Here is a 15,144-nt window from a genome sequence, read left to right as displayed (position 1 = left end):
AGCTCACACCTGGAGGCTGGCTTTCGGGGCGTCCCTCTGACCTTCTCTGATGCAGCCCCGCCCGGGGCCGCCACGCCCCCTGAGAAGTGGGCTCTGAGGATCAGCAAGACACCTGCCAGGGCCAACCTTCCCAGCAACAGCTGCTGACAGCACCTGCTCCGCAGCTCGCGGGAGTGGCGCCACTGTGGCTAGGACACATGGCACTCAACAGTGAGAGGCTTTGGGGGTCCTGGCTTTGTTGGTGACCACCGCCGGCAGGACATCCTCATCCCCAAGTCGGCACGGCAACGCCCTCCCGGTGCCCCACGCCCTGCGTTCCCCTGCAAACCCCAGGCAGCGGATTTTAAAACAGAAACTCCCCATGTCTGACCAAAGGGAGAAAAGACTTGGGCTGTTAGCATCAGCTGTTCAAATAAAGCTTCACTCTTACAAGATACATAATAAAATACCTTTTTATTTGCCAGGAAACCTTTTGGCCAGTCACATGGTCTGCGTCTGCCATGAATGCATGTCCGTGGTACTGTAAGTCACTTAAAAATTACATGGGGTTTGGAACACCTGCTTTGAACAGCTGACCTTCCAGAACCTGCTGCCACCAGAGCCTCGTTGTTCAGATTCATCAATGAGCAAGAAAGCAGCCCGCGAGGGGAGCTGACCTGGCGGTTCTCAAAGGCTCGTGCTCCACGCGGACCTGGCCTAATGCACAGCTGCCCCTTCCAACGCCTCAGGGGCACACTGCTTCTCACTTGCTAGAATGATCTTCCTGACAGGCCCAGGGGAGGCCCGGGGCAATGGCCTAAACAGCTTGGGGGGTCCCACAAGGACAAAGGCGAGGTGGCAGGGAGGGTCTGGGACACTCCCCACAATCCGAACCCTGTCTGAGTGGAGCTCTGAGCACAAGGGGACGGGCGAGGGCCTGCGAGATGGGGTGGGAGGGAAGGGGTGTCTTTAAGGCTGTTACTATATTGCGGAGATTCTGGCCTCTCGGCTGGAAATGGCCGTCCGGCCCTCTTGGCCGCTGCCCAAACAGGCTGGCGTGGGCGCCCAGGGTTGGAGCGCTCTTCTTTGGAGACAAAGCTGGTCTGGGTCTCATGCTCTCCTGGAAGTTCAGTTCAACCTCTTACAAATTTCTTGGTTGCAAAGCAAAAATGCGTGGGTTTTCCGGTTTGCTTTTCTCCCCCCAGGAACGGGCTCAGACTTCAGAAGGGCATCCTGTTCGCACGTGTAGGAAGAATCTCCCCCGGTTTCCATCCTGAAGATGTGCCGGTGCCGAGCGTGCAGAGGAAAGGCCTAGAAGGAAGGACAAAGAAAGACAAAGACGCGGGCGCGGGGACCTGCGTCAGGGGACCGTCCCCGAGACCGAATTCCACCCGCGCAGGACCAGCAGCCTGTGGTGCACGGTCAGCCCCGGCCAGGCCGCACCGCCCGCTCTGAGCGAGGAGCCAGCATCGCAGCCCGTGTCTGGACTCTGCAGTGACCGCGCAGGGACGCGCTGGCCGTCACACCCACTCCTGCATGGAGCGCTTGCAGTACAGTATGTGGCGCGGCGTCCCTTTGCGCTTGAACTGGAGCACGGTGTAGGCCAGCGCCAGCAGGCACAGCGCCAGGATGCAGGGGATGACGATGGCCACGGCCCGCACCGTGCCCGCCGTGTTGTCCAGCTTGATGACTATGTCCACGTCGTCGGGCGGGCTGTGTCCTTCTGTGTGTCTGTCTGTGGGTCCGTCACAGCCCATAAAGTCCTTCAGGATGGATCTGGGGTATCCGGGCTCCACCTTGAGTATCTGGTTGTTGAATTTCCAATACTCCTTTCCTTTGTAGAAATATGTGAAGCCTGGGTGGGAGGAAACAGCACACAGAGGAAACACTTATTTGTGAAAGTGGGTGAGTGAGACGATCAAACAGACTACGTAAGCCCTGGCCAGGTGGCTCCATTGTTAGAGCGTCGTCCCCATATGCCAAGGTTATGGGTTTGATCCCCAATCAGGGCACATACAAGAATCAACCACTGAATGCATAAATGGAACAACAAATCGATGTGCCCAGGACCCTGTGCCCAGGACTGTGCGCTCGGTGCGGGAGGCCCAGCCCGGGAGCAGGGCTCGCTGCTAAGGGCATAGAGAGACAGGCCAAGCACCTCTACCCCGTCCACACGTCTGCCCTGGAGGGAGACTCCATCCATGGCTGGCTCCCAGGACCGAAGGCATAGGACACACCCCCGTGTGACCGTATCCGTCTGCGCGGAAGAGGCTGCCACGCCTGCTAGAGCGCAGCTCTGTCTGCCGCAGGTTGTGGCTCCTCCAGGAAACCCCTCAGGGGGCTTCTCACCATCTGTGCCTCCCAGACAATAGGCTGCCTTTCCTCATCTGAACCAGAAATATGAACAGATCATTCATCTCCAGGCTGAGGGGGTTCTTGTCTGCCAGGGGTTCTAATAAGCAAACAGGCATCGCTAGTGCTTTGTGCAGGGTCTTCATTTTTGGCTCTAGGTCCCTCATTGAGCCTCCTGTTTCTGCCCTCACTTTCTTACCCACTTAGCCGCTGTTAAATTCATGTCACTTACCTGTACTTTACAGAACTTCAAAGCCATTATTAATTAATCCCTTAGATCTACAATTCTATCTTTAATAGCTAACATATATTTCACGGGGAGAAAGGGTCTGAGGAGGCCCGGGGTCTGGCAGTGCATGTGACCTATGCTCCAGACCATGAGGATGCAAAGCTCACCCTTCCCAGCTGATGACAATTCGACTACAGATAGGTGTGTCTTCTGGAGGACTGGCTCTACGCTTTTGTTGGTTTCGTTGGCACACCTCCAGTTTTCCTTCCTGTCCATAACACCTTCAAATCAAGTTTCTTTGTGACCATCCTTCTTGGGTTTAATTCGTGTTTTTATTTTTAAGAATAGTTTATTGATTTGTTTTAAAGAGAGAGGAAGGAAGAACAGAGAGACATCAATATGAGAGAGTAGCATCCATCAGCTGCCTCCTGCTCGGTCCCCTACTGGGGATGAGCCTGGAACCTGGGCATAAGCCCGGATGGGGAATCCAACCAGCAACTTCTCCCTGTTGAGATGACGCCCAACCAACTGAGCCACACCGGCCAGGGCTGCATTAATTCTTGCTTTGAGATAAAATTCAAGAGACCAAAAGAAATACTTTACTGTCATAAGTACTTAAAAACGATACTTGGGGAGCTATGTGTTTTGAATAGTATGCCTACTTTAGACTGAACGCTCATTAATGGGTTTTCTTTTTCCTCTGTTATTGAGCACTTACTATGGAAGAAGAAGTCCTGTGCTAAAAAAAAAAACCTTAGAAAATGGCATCTTTTACCCCTTATAACTACTCGGTCAAGTAGAACTAATTACCTGTACTTTCCAGGCAAAGATACTGAGGCTCAGAGATAGTTCAGCCTCATATGTCCTGAACACGAAAGCTTTTTCTAAGACTGGGGCCTTTTGCAGAGCGCCTGCCCCTGAACAAACACTCCTCGGCCACACAGCACAGGCTGTGACAGACCGCATCCTGACAGACAAACGGACCAAACAACTCTGACATCTTTCAAAAATGCAGGCCCGGCGGGCCGCTGCTCCCGGGCCCTCCACTGGGGAAGCCGCTGTGCCAATGCCGATGCCAATGCCAGAGAGCGTGCCGTTGCTTTTCGTGGTGACGGGGAGTTTCTCAACCAAGACCACTTGCCAAGTGAAAGCAGGCTGTGCCGATTCAAATCTGTCTGCGGGAGCTGCTCTTCGATGACACTCATGACCCCAGTGCGACCATCAGCAAGCGTGGGTGCAGCCACGGGGCGGGCCTGCTGAGCACTGGACACAGGACGATGGGGCTGAACAAGGGCCTTGATCTAGAATTCCACAGACCCTCCACACGGGCTACTGAAAAACTGGAAGCAACAGCTTCTGGTTTCGGTTCAGCCTAATTACCAGGAGCTACCGGGTATCCTGTGGAAATCCAGAAGTTTCCATTTTCATGTTGATCCGATCCGCAGGCCAGTTTCACATCACACACTCCAAACACAGAAGTCGAATTGTAGTTTACTGAATACATGTGTTAGAGATAAGAAGTCCAGTCGGTAGCAATTAGAGGGGGGAAAATGTACTTGAGAAGGAGCCAAAGTCTTCATAATAGAAATTTGTTATACCTCAAAACTCACCTCAGTCAATAATTCAGGACTTTTTCCATTTATGCAATGTCAGTTGGTTGAGAAAATGTTTATGTATTCATTTTTCCTTTTTAGGGTGGATTTGATGTAATCTGCTTACTTACTAAGAGTAGCTACTTCAGAAGAATTTTAACCTAAATTATCATGTTTTAGGAAATTCACATGTCAGAAGTAGGCTGCAATTGGCAAGACAAAATGCAGCACTGTTAAAAGTAGCATCTTGTATTAACCTTGACATTGCATTTTCAAGAGCCTTGGCCAGTGTGGTGCAGTGCGTTGGGGCTCCACTCCCTGTCAGGGAACACAGCCAGGCAGTGGGTTCCACCTCCGGCCAGGCCTTGGACAGAGGCAGCCATCGGTGCTTCTCTCACATTGAAGTTTCTCTCTCTCTCTTTTCTTTCCATTCTCTCTAAAATCAATAAAAACATGTTCTCGGGCGAGGAATAAAAAACAAAAACTGCATTGTCTAAGGAGAGGACCTGAAATAGCTAGGAAGTGGGGCTTTACAGCAGTTAACGGAATGATTTAAAGGGGGTAAATACAGAGTCTTTACTACACGTTTATATAAGCTAAGTCTCACAGGATGGGAAGTGGCCTAGCCCAATCATCAACGCTGCTGCAGTAGCTATGCATGGTGCCAGGTGGGTACAGACTTACCCAGGGGTCACCTCATAAGCTATACCACTGAGTCAACTGTAATTACAAAAATAAAAAGTGGAGGAAAAACTTGGGCTGTAGCTTAAACCCTGTGGAATGGCGAGTGCTGAGTCTTCCCATGCCCTGTGCATGAGTCAAATGCCACTTGGATTTTTGCAGTTATTTCTGGGGCTGAGAGCGAAGAGGAAAGTAAGAAAACTGTTACATTAAGATGGCTACAGGTGAAACAGATGGCGACGGCTCAGGAGGCACGTTCCTGACTGCCTGGCCTGTCTGAGCCCCACACCCGGCCACATCGGGAGGCTGTGATGTTGGGAAAGAGGGTTAACTTTTCCTCTTCCCTGGAGGCCGTGATCGAGCACCTTCCTGAGGCTGGAAGTTCCGGGTTAGTCTCACTGCTTTTATTCTCGTGACAAGTCACTTCAACCAGCTGAGGTGCTCTCCTCACTATCTGTGCCACAAATGAGGGAAAGAGGTATTTGTGTTGGGCAGTTGATGAGAACATGAATCCATACAGCACAATCGAAGTCTGGGAGGCAGGCACCCAGCAAGTGGCATCAAGAGGTCCTAGTGCATTGGTCAAGGTGGCAGAATTAATACCAGGATGTATTACAGGATGGCATAGTCCACTTTAATGCAAAAAACAGCCTTCAAAAGTATATATCTAAATTTTAAGGACTGTAAACATAATTATCATTAGGAGGGAATTCCAAGGGAGAAAGGCCTGCGTGGGAGGGAGGGGGATAGACAGAAGTTTGGAACGGAATCATCTCTGATTTTACGGCCAACAAATGCCACCTGCATGGGCGTACTCACAGGGAGGTCCTGTGGGTCTGAGTGTAAACGCAAACATGTTGACTGCAGAATCTGAGCTGCCTCTTTCATACACACATAATGGAAGCAACAGAAGAGTCTGAGTTTAAGGTAAGAGGCCACGGCACGAGACTTGAGTAGAGAATGAAAACGGGGAGGTGGCTGTGGGGAGATGAGACCGAGAGCTCCCCGATTCGGGATACTGCGCTTACAGAACCAGGTTCAGGCTGCTCTCCCCACTCCCAGAGCGCAGCTCTGAGTGGCGGCAGGGAGGACACTGATTTCAGCAGCTCACATCTGGAACGGGCACTGGGGGACCGCCTGGCAGAGGTGATGGGCGTGGGCACTGACGGTCGTAACCTCAGATTGTGAGTGCAAAGATCAGCATCAACAGTGGGTATTCAAGGAGGGTTTCCCCAAAGATGAAAAGCGAGCTGCTGAGAGGTGCCGGGGCGGGCCAGGAGACACAGATGCGCTGAGCTGGCACCTGCAGGTTTTGCTCGTTTGTGAGCAGTGATTTCCCCAACATGCTTTGTGTCTCTGTCAGTACTTTACAAAGTTATTCTTTGCTGAATGAAAAGAAAACATTCATTTCTGAATACAAGGAAACAGTTTTCTCCTTCTGAAGCTTAGCGTTAGGTGGCAGGCAATGCACATTTTTCCGGTATTTTGGACTCACAGGGCATCATTTTCTTCTGTTTCCTGTGATAAGTCATCTGATGGGTGTTTCTTTGTTATTTTGGAATGCTGTCTTCTTCCCTCCCCTTGTTCTGGGAAACTGTGCTTAGACTTTATTTTGAATTACTATTATTGCAGTTTAGTCTTATTTAGTATCCCTGGTGAGGGAGAAGTGTTCAGCGGGCCATGCACCATCAGGGAGCGTGGACTGCCCACCGCCTGGCTGACTTCCCTCAGGATCCGGCTGAATCCCAAACCCTGAGAGGGCACCCGGGCCCGGGGGCCACTCTGGCCCGCTGCTCATTGGTGATCAGTCAGGCCTGGCGTTCTGAGCGGATCCTCCTGTCTGCTGAGGACCTCCACTAACAACATGCGTGAAAATAACACCTTCAACGTGCCCTGGGCCTCCGCCACGTACACCATATCGTCTCTGTGACAGCTCCTGCCCAAGGTGTGTGATTATCTGCACATGGATTTTAATAGAAAAATCAGTGACACTACTTCACTTGATCTTAGCCAAAAGGCCGAGAAGCGATAGTGACGCTACTTCAAAGGTATCCACACCCCCCTTTTAAAAAGTTATGTTCCCTTTTCTTGTACAAACTAAAATAAATTAAGGTTAAAAAGACATCTGGAGCAGAATGTGAAACGTAACTCGAGGAAGGGATGGTCGTACACATGGTGACGCGATGCAGCCTGCAGGGCACTGCCCAGTGACCGCGACAGCGATGGCTAGAACGCACACGCCCGAGGGGCGTGCGGCCGTGCCTACCGTTCTCCTTGTGCACGAAGGCTCCCTGCGGAGAGTCGGGGATGCCCTTCCAGACGGTGATGGGCTTGGGGTAGCCGGGGTCCATGGTTTTCATTTCCTCACTGTACCTCCAATACCTACAGATGACAGAGAAACAACACACGTGTTGGGAGGTGATGTGCGCAGCGGCAGCGGACACCACCCCTCGCTGCCTGCCGCCCGGACCTGCAATGATCTCAGAGCTGACTTAGCCTCTGGGGAGACAGCGGGACCAAAGCACGGATTCTGTTTCCTTCCCTGTGTCTGTGAACACTGGGTATGTTATTGTGCACATAGTCAGTCTGCTAAAGTTAATAAAAAATTACATTTACAATCCAAAAGGGTAGCATCAACCTATGTATTTTTTAAAATCTTCCTCAGGCAGCAGAACACTTTTTTGGGAAATAATCTCAAGCAGAATCTTGCTCCATTTATTCCTTCTGCAACAGCTGAGTGCGTGCTGCATGCCTGGCAGTATAGTAGGTGCTGGAGACACGCGTGGAGGGAGGGACAGCTGTTCTCCCTGCCTTACGTGTGAGGGGCGGGAGGGGCCAGCGCGATGCCAGCAGGTGCAAAGAGCGAGTAAGAAGTGACAGCAGACGGAGTTACCCAGGAACACGGGCCAGCCCTCCAGCGCTGGGACAGACCCCTATGTTCTCAGCCTTGCAAGCTGATGTCTGGGGTGTTCTAAGGATCAGCAGTAAACTCGCCTATTTCAGGGCAGACAGAACGTTCTAGGCATGATGTGATGTGATCACAGCACACCCCTCAGGGGGATCCACTGCTCCTGTTCAAGAGGAGGGTGCTGGGAGGAGGATGACCAGCAGGCAGGTTACAGCCAGTCCTGTCTGGTTGTAAAGTCTTCCCTTTCCTCTACATGCAACGAATGCTCCCCAAATTCACCTGACAACCATTTCTAAATGCCGCTGATCATCGGCTAAAGCTAGTGTTTGACCAACAGGTTTGAAAAATCACACACTTTGTGCATGAACTTGGAACTAGCTGCTTTGGCTAAAACCATGAAAAAATTATTTTCTGGTCTTTTCTGGATACTTCCTGGGCCAGGATGGGGGTGGGTCCTTGGTCCACGGGCTGGGCTCCGGGGGGAGGTTCTGCTGTAGATCCCTACCAGCCTCCCGCAGGTGAGGGGCACACGGCCCTGCACACGGCAGAGGGAAGTGGCTCCAGGAGGGGCCCCAGGACAGCCGCAGGCCGCGTGTCCCGCAGGAGACAGGTGTGTCCCAGGTTCACATCACAAGAAAAATTGAGTGTGCTCTTCCGTTTGATGCTAGTGTAATCCCACAATCACAGAAACAAACCTGTATTTTGACTTCTTTCTTTGAAAACATCTGAGTTTCTCCAAGGTTAAGCCTAGCGTGAAGTACGGCATAGAGCCTGGGACTCAGTGGTGAGGAGATGCTGAGAGGTGAGCTGGGACACTGCATCCTAGAGCTGAACGCGATGAGGACCAGTGTGGGTCCGAGGGTCCAACTGTAGCTCAAAACGGACCGGGCAAGCAGGGACCCGTGGACGAGGCCCCGCTGCGCGTGGGACAGAGGAGTGAGAGGCCTCCCTCTGAACTTGCGGAGCTGCTGAAAGAGCCTCCCTTTCAGCTCCTCCCTCTCTGTGGTTAGGAGCTGTCACGAGATCCCTGCTTGCAACACGATTACATGTCCAGCATCTCGAGCCTGTACCTCCGCCCAGGTTTCATGCAGAAAGAGGCCAATGGGAGGTAGAAATAAGTAAAGACAAATACATTCTCAATTTCTCAATATTTTCCCTCAAAAATACATATAAAATATGTAAAATGTTAAAACAGGTAAGTATTGTAAACATATACCATAAGGAAGAAAGCTTTTGCTAAAAAGAACTTTTGAACCAAGGGAAGTACAATGATAAGAAACCGCAAGGGGAGGGGAGGCCAGGTAGCCTGGCCTCCTCAGCTTCCGGCCTGTCAGGCTACAGGGAAGAGAAACAAATGCACGCCACATGTTTGAACTCATAAATGAGTCTCCTGTTTGGGAGAGGAAGATTTATGTTGCTTGTTACTTTAAAATGTGTTAAAGACATTTCGATTCCAGATTTCCATAGCCGATCTCCTCACAACCAGCTCTTTCCCCCACACAGGCCTGCGGTAGGCGAGAGACCAGCCTCTCTAACCACTGAAGGGCCTTCCCTGGCGACTGCATACTGACCTGTTCCCCTTGAAGAAGTAGGTTTTCCCAACGTCCTCCCACCAGATGGCGGAGTCAATGCCGTGAGGGGGGATCCCGCTGCCGAGAGAGACCAGGTCGTGCGGGTAGCCCGGCTGCAGCGTAGTGTCCTTGAACACCCAGTACTTGTTACCTGTGGGAAGTGAGTGCAAGTGCACAGCACGCTGATTCAGTGTCAGAACTGGGAACGCGCCCGCGGACAGTGCATTCCAAACGGTGCCCGCGACACCCACAGGTGGCTTCGCGGCGCTCACGTGTGGAACCCGCACATTATTTCTGAACACCCATGTTATTTCTGAAGTGGATATGGTGAGTAACTATTTAAGAACCCAGTCAGCATGGTGGACTCAGTTAAGAAACAAAGACAGACCTACAACTGGCCCCATGCAACCGTCCTGAACCAAGGATCACGGATGCTCTGTCTAGAGCAGTGGTCGGCAAACTGCGGCTCGCGAGCCACATGCGGCTCTTTGGCCCCTTGAGTGTGGCTCTTCCTAAGCCTTAGGAGGACCCTAATTAAGTTAATAACAATGTACCTACCTCTATAGTTTAAGTTTAAATAATTTGGCTCTCCAAAAAAATTTCAATTGTCGTCCTGTTGGTATTTGGCTCTGCTGACTAATGAGTTTGCCGACCACTGGTCTAGGGACCCAAGGCCCTGCTTGGTCCAAAGCTGCGTTGTCTGCATCCTGCCGCCCTCAGACGCTGAGCCCATTAAAGCTCTTCTCTGAGAAAACACTTCCTTGAGACCAACCCCTTCCCTTCATGGTCAGCACCCGTAACCCCGCAGTCGTACAACCTCATCCACGTGTCTAGCTGTCCCCACCCCTCCGTGTGAGGGAGGAGAACATAACTGACCTTAGTTTAGAATCACAGAGCGGGCAAAGTGCTAGAGGGAAGGAACTGCAGTCCGTTTACTGCTGCTTTGGAATGATCTACAGACAACAGTCTGCAGGCCCTGCCCCGGAGGCTGCCCACTCTCCCGCTGCGGCTCCGCTCCCGGGACCCACCGCTGCCTTCCCTGCACTCGGCTAACACCTGCTGCCTGAGCGCCGGCGCCTCCCAGGGAAGCCATCCCCCCCCTCATTTAGTCTTTGTGTTGAGGTATAATTGACATGGAACTTTACATTAGTGTCAGGGGTGCAATGTAATGATTGCACATTTCTATAAACCGGGAAATGACCCCACAATAAGCCTCGTTACATTACAACTTTCTTTTTCTTGTGCTGAACGCTCAACATCTGCTGCTGGAGCACCTTCCACGTGTGCAGCAGTGTCAGTGACTGCAGTCCCGTGCTGCCCGGCCCGGACACGCTGGCTTGTCATGGAAGTGGGACTCCTTGACCCTCTTCGCCCAGCGGCCTCACAAGCCTCCTCCACCCGGCAGCCACCAGCCTGCGCCCTGCATCTATTACTGTCGTTTGTTTTGTGTTGCAGACTGCACACATACGTGTAATAACACAGTGTTTGTTTTCCTCTCTCTGCCTTATTTCACGTAGCATACCGCCCTCTAGGACATCAGTGTTGATGCAAATGGTAAGATTTCATTCTTTTTTAGGGTTGAGCAGTGTTTATTTATCCATTTACCAATCAATGGGCACTTAGTTTGCCTGTATGTATACCTTGGCTATCTGTAATAATAAAAGCGTAATATGCTAATTAGACCAGAGGTCCTTCCTTCTGGACAAAGCCACAGTGGGCGGGGCTGCGGCAGAGCCCTTGCGTGAACTTCCGGCATCGGGCCTCTAGTTGTAAATAACACTGCAGTGAACACTGGGGGTGCATAGGTCTTTTCACATTAGCGTTTCAGTCTTCAGATAAATACCCAGCAGTGAGCAGCGGGGTGTAAGGCAGTTCCGTTTTAATTTTCTGAGAAACCTCCGCATGTTTCCCATCACGGCTGCACCGTCTGCATCCCCACCTGGAGCACGAGGTCCCCTGTGGCGTGAGCATGAGAAATGCACACAGAAGCTCCATCGGCCTGCTGTCCAGGCATCACAGGAGAGGCCCATGTGTGAGAAAGAAGGTGACAGTTCCGCCAGGAAATTCTTATTATTGTATAAGCCCTTTTTTTTTTTAATGTGTTTTGGAAATACTTCCTTGGACTGTGGGTGTTTTCCATCTGGACAGGGAGAAACAATCAGACTTCCACTACAGAAGACATCAATTCCCTTTTTTTTCCTGCTAGAAGCAAACCTGGGGGATTTTTAAAAAAATACACTTATATTCTCTTTTAAAAACAAAGCAAGACAGGAAATCACCAGCAAGCATTTGTCAGGTGGCAAGATGAGATCCCAGCAGTTAATTGTGCACAAAATTAGGAAAATCAACACCTTGCCTGCATATTTGTGGCACAGAACTCAAGAAATAACTCAATGATGATTACGAGTTATAAATTTAACTCTCCAGTCTTTACTAAGGACACATAGGGAGACAGTTCCTTCCGCATCTTGATGAGGAAAGATTTTCACATCACAAATTGGAAGTGACTTCATTTCTGTTATTTAGATGCTGAGTATATGAGATTCATAGTCAACTATTTTCCTTTTTTAAACACAGGAGGTGGATGTGTACCACCTTGCCACTCAACAGTCTGGTTCTCTAGGAAAATATCGCCTCCTTGGCAGGCAGAGGCGTTGACTGAATTCATAGGCGCTGCCATCACCAGGAGCAAGTGGAACAAGCTGCTCCTGGTGGCACTGCTCTGGGCAGAAAGTAGAGGGAGATGCCAGGTCTGATTAAAGACAGAGAAGTTACAAATAATACAAACAGCCTTGCTTATCGTTTGGGGCTGGAGAGGACATTACAGATTATACACTCCAGTAATTCTTTAGTGAGATCCATCCACCCACCCACCCATCCACCCACCCACCATCCATCCACCCACCCACTCATCTATCCACCATTCATCCATCCATCAATCCATCCATCATCCATCCATCCACCCATCCATCCACCCACCATCCATTCATCATTCATCCATCCACCCACCCACTCATCCATCCACCCACCCACCATCTATCCACCCACCCACTCATCTATCCACCATTCATCCATCCATCAATCCATCCATCATCCATCCATCCACCCATCCATCCACCCACCATCCATTCATCATTCATCCATCCACCCACCCACTCATCCATCCACCCACTCATCCATCCACCCACCCACTCATCCATCCACCATTCATCCATCCATCATCCATCCATCCACCCATCCATCCACCCACCATCCATGCATCATTCATCCATCCACCCACCCACTCATCCATCCACCCACTCATCCATCCACCCACCCACCCAGTCATCCATGCATCCATCATCCATCCATCCATCCATCCACTCATCCATCTGGTATCTGTCCACTAAGAGCCTAGTATAGTCCATCACTGAGGGAGCTGTGGATACAATGATGGAAATACTCAAGGTGCTCAATACGGTGCAGTTGAAGGACTGGCAGAGAGGCCAGACACTAAACAAAGAATCCCACGAAGAACTTTTAAATTACATGCTTATTCCTGCATCGGAAAATGTCGAATGGAGTTTTAAAAAAGTTTATCAAGGGACAGGCCGTGAGAGCCGGCACAGGGTCAGGCACGCTGCCAGCCGCCAGCAAGGAAGCAGGCTGAGTACCCCTCCTCCTGCTCCTGCTGCTCAGGAGACAAAGAAGAGTTGGGGGCCTCCCCATCACGGACACAGAATCCTGGACGCCAGGAGGGCAGAGTTACTGGGCACTCGCTGAGCCAAACAGGGGCCATGCAGGCACATGTCCCAGCTGATGCTCCACCTGATTCCCCGCGAGGAATGCCAACCACGTTTCCAGTGGAGGGACCGGGCACAAGGAGTAAGTAACTCGGCCACTGCACAGGGCCAGTCAGCGTGTGAAACCGCATCTGACTGCAGCCCCCGTGTCCTCACGGCCGAGGCCGGACCCGCGTGTCCTCGAGGCCAGACCATCCCCCATTCCTTAAGGGAGAGTCGGCGAAGACAGAATGAATTGTAAGGACTCTTGCCTTTGCCTGGAAGTTCAGCCTCACTTGGTACCAGTGCCCCAAAGGCCAGGTCTCGTTTCCCTCAGCCTCGCTACAAACGCTGATCCTGAGGTCACTTGCTATTTGTTGTTAGGAGCCCCCTGTCTTTGCCTGTTTAAGCTCATTTCTGTCCTTTGGGTCCTGGGCGACACAGCCCCTCCCGTGGGTCTGGACCGGGCTCCCGGGGTTGGCTCAGCCGCGCTGCACACAGCCTGCGGCGGCTCAGCCCGGCTCTGCCCGGCCCCACAGACCTGAGGTTATTGTTCTGAGCAGAGCAAGTGCTGGGACCGGCGGGCCAGTCCCCTGCGCTCACCCTGCGTGCCAGGCCCTGAGCAGCGCCACCAGCAACGCCTGCCACTCAGGCAAACAGCAAACAATGCATCTCACGGGACAGAGTGAATCCTTCATGAGCAATTTCCTAGTTTATTGTAAACTATTTAATATAAACTGATTAAATCAAGCAAAGTCTGAGACGGGAACTAGATTTCATTGCATAAAACAGCAAGCAACTTCAAAAATCTTTTAAAAAGAAACCCAAACCCCTTACTTCATGGAAAAATGGCTTTTTGTTAGATTGTTGGTTGTTTTTTTGTTGTTGTTGTTAATCCTCACTGGAGGACATTTCTTCCATTGATTTTAAAGTAGGATTTTTTTTTCCTTTTAAATGTTTTTATTGATTTTAGAGAGAGAGCGAGAGATAGAAAATCAATGACAGAGACTTCTATTGGCTGCCTCCTGCACACTCCCCCCAACCCTGGGGATTGAGCCCCAAAATTCAGGCACATGCCCTGACTGGGAATCAAATTGGGGACTTCTTGGTGCATGGGTCGATGCTCAACCACTGAGCCACACGGGCTGGGCAATTTTCCATTTATTTTAGAGGGAGTGGAGGGAGAGAGAGGGAGAGGGGGAGAGAGAGAAGCACGGATGCTAGAGAGACACATCAGTTGGTTGCCTCCCACACGTGGGATTGAACCTGCAACCCAAGCACATGCCCTTGACCAGAATCGAACCTGAGACCCTTCTGTGTGCTGGCTGATGCTCTAACCACTGAACTACTGACCAGGGCAGGAAAAATAGCTTTTAAATCATTCATTCATTCATTCATTCATCCATTTCATTCATTCATTCATCCATTCATCCATTTTACTTTTTTTGGTGCTTTTAAGCAAAATCTAAAAAGTCTACAAATTTGACTTGTACATGGGATACCACATGGAAAAACATAAATGAAAGAATTAAAATTTAACTTCACTGAATTTGTGTTTCTAGGCAGCACCAGTGGTCCCTTCCACCAGCAGGAGTGCCGGGCCACCTCCTGATGGTGCAGTGGACAGGGCAGGGGCCGCCTCACCTTTGAAGAAGACGAAGTTGCCCTCATTGTTTTCGTACACCGCGTCGATCCCCGGGGGCAGGCCGCGCCAGAAGTAAGTGATCTGCATGGGGTACCCGTCCATGACCCTGTTGTTCCTCACCCGCCAGAACCACTGGTCCTGCAAGCCAAGCACAGGAGGCGTCAGCATCACCCAGGCCCGCGCCGAAGCCACTGCCTCGCACACGCGGAGCAGCACGACACCTGCCCCCACTCTCCCGGGGCTTCCAGCCGCCCTCCCAGCGCTGACCCACGGGGTTCCAAAGGTAATGGAGAAGTCTCATCCCGGCACTGAGGTTACACCCAGGGCCTCCCCGGGGGAGGGGGGAGGGGGTGCAGCCCAGGCCCTGCCAGGCGGAGGGAGCCAGCTTCTGAGCCGGAGGCAGGAGGGGTGGTGAGCACCACAGGG

General features: G+C 51.4%; 1 protein-coding gene across 2 annotated transcripts in view; it reads right to left on the bottom strand.

Annotated features, from left to right (window-relative positions):
- Positions 1–434: 434 nt before the first annotated feature.
- Positions 435–15,144, bottom strand: part of MMP16 (matrix metallopeptidase 16) — a 169,600-nt gene continuing 154,890 nt past the window's right edge. For both annotated transcript variants that reach the window (XM_059673172.1, XM_059673170.1), the window contains 4 exons: positions 14,718–14,856; positions 9,313–9,463; positions 7,100–7,215; positions 435–1,834 (listed from right to left, as the gene is read on the bottom strand). In XM_059673172.1, coding sequence (XP_059529155.1) covers positions 1,500–1,834; positions 7,100–7,215; positions 9,313–9,463; positions 14,718–14,856 — 741 coding nt within the window. In that variant the 3' untranslated portion in view covers positions 435–1,499. The remainder of the gene's footprint in view (positions 1,835–7,099; positions 7,216–9,312; positions 9,464–14,717; positions 14,857–15,144) is intronic.

The sequence above is a fragment of the Myotis daubentonii genome, chromosome 17, assembly GCF_963259705.1.
Source record: "Myotis daubentonii chromosome 17, mMyoDau2.1, whole genome shotgun sequence".
NCBI classification, from domain to species: Eukaryota; Metazoa; Chordata; class Mammalia; order Chiroptera; family Vespertilionidae; genus Myotis; species Myotis daubentonii.
The sequence above is the reverse complement of the archived record's forward strand: the minus strand, read 5'-3'. Positions and strand labels throughout refer to the sequence as shown.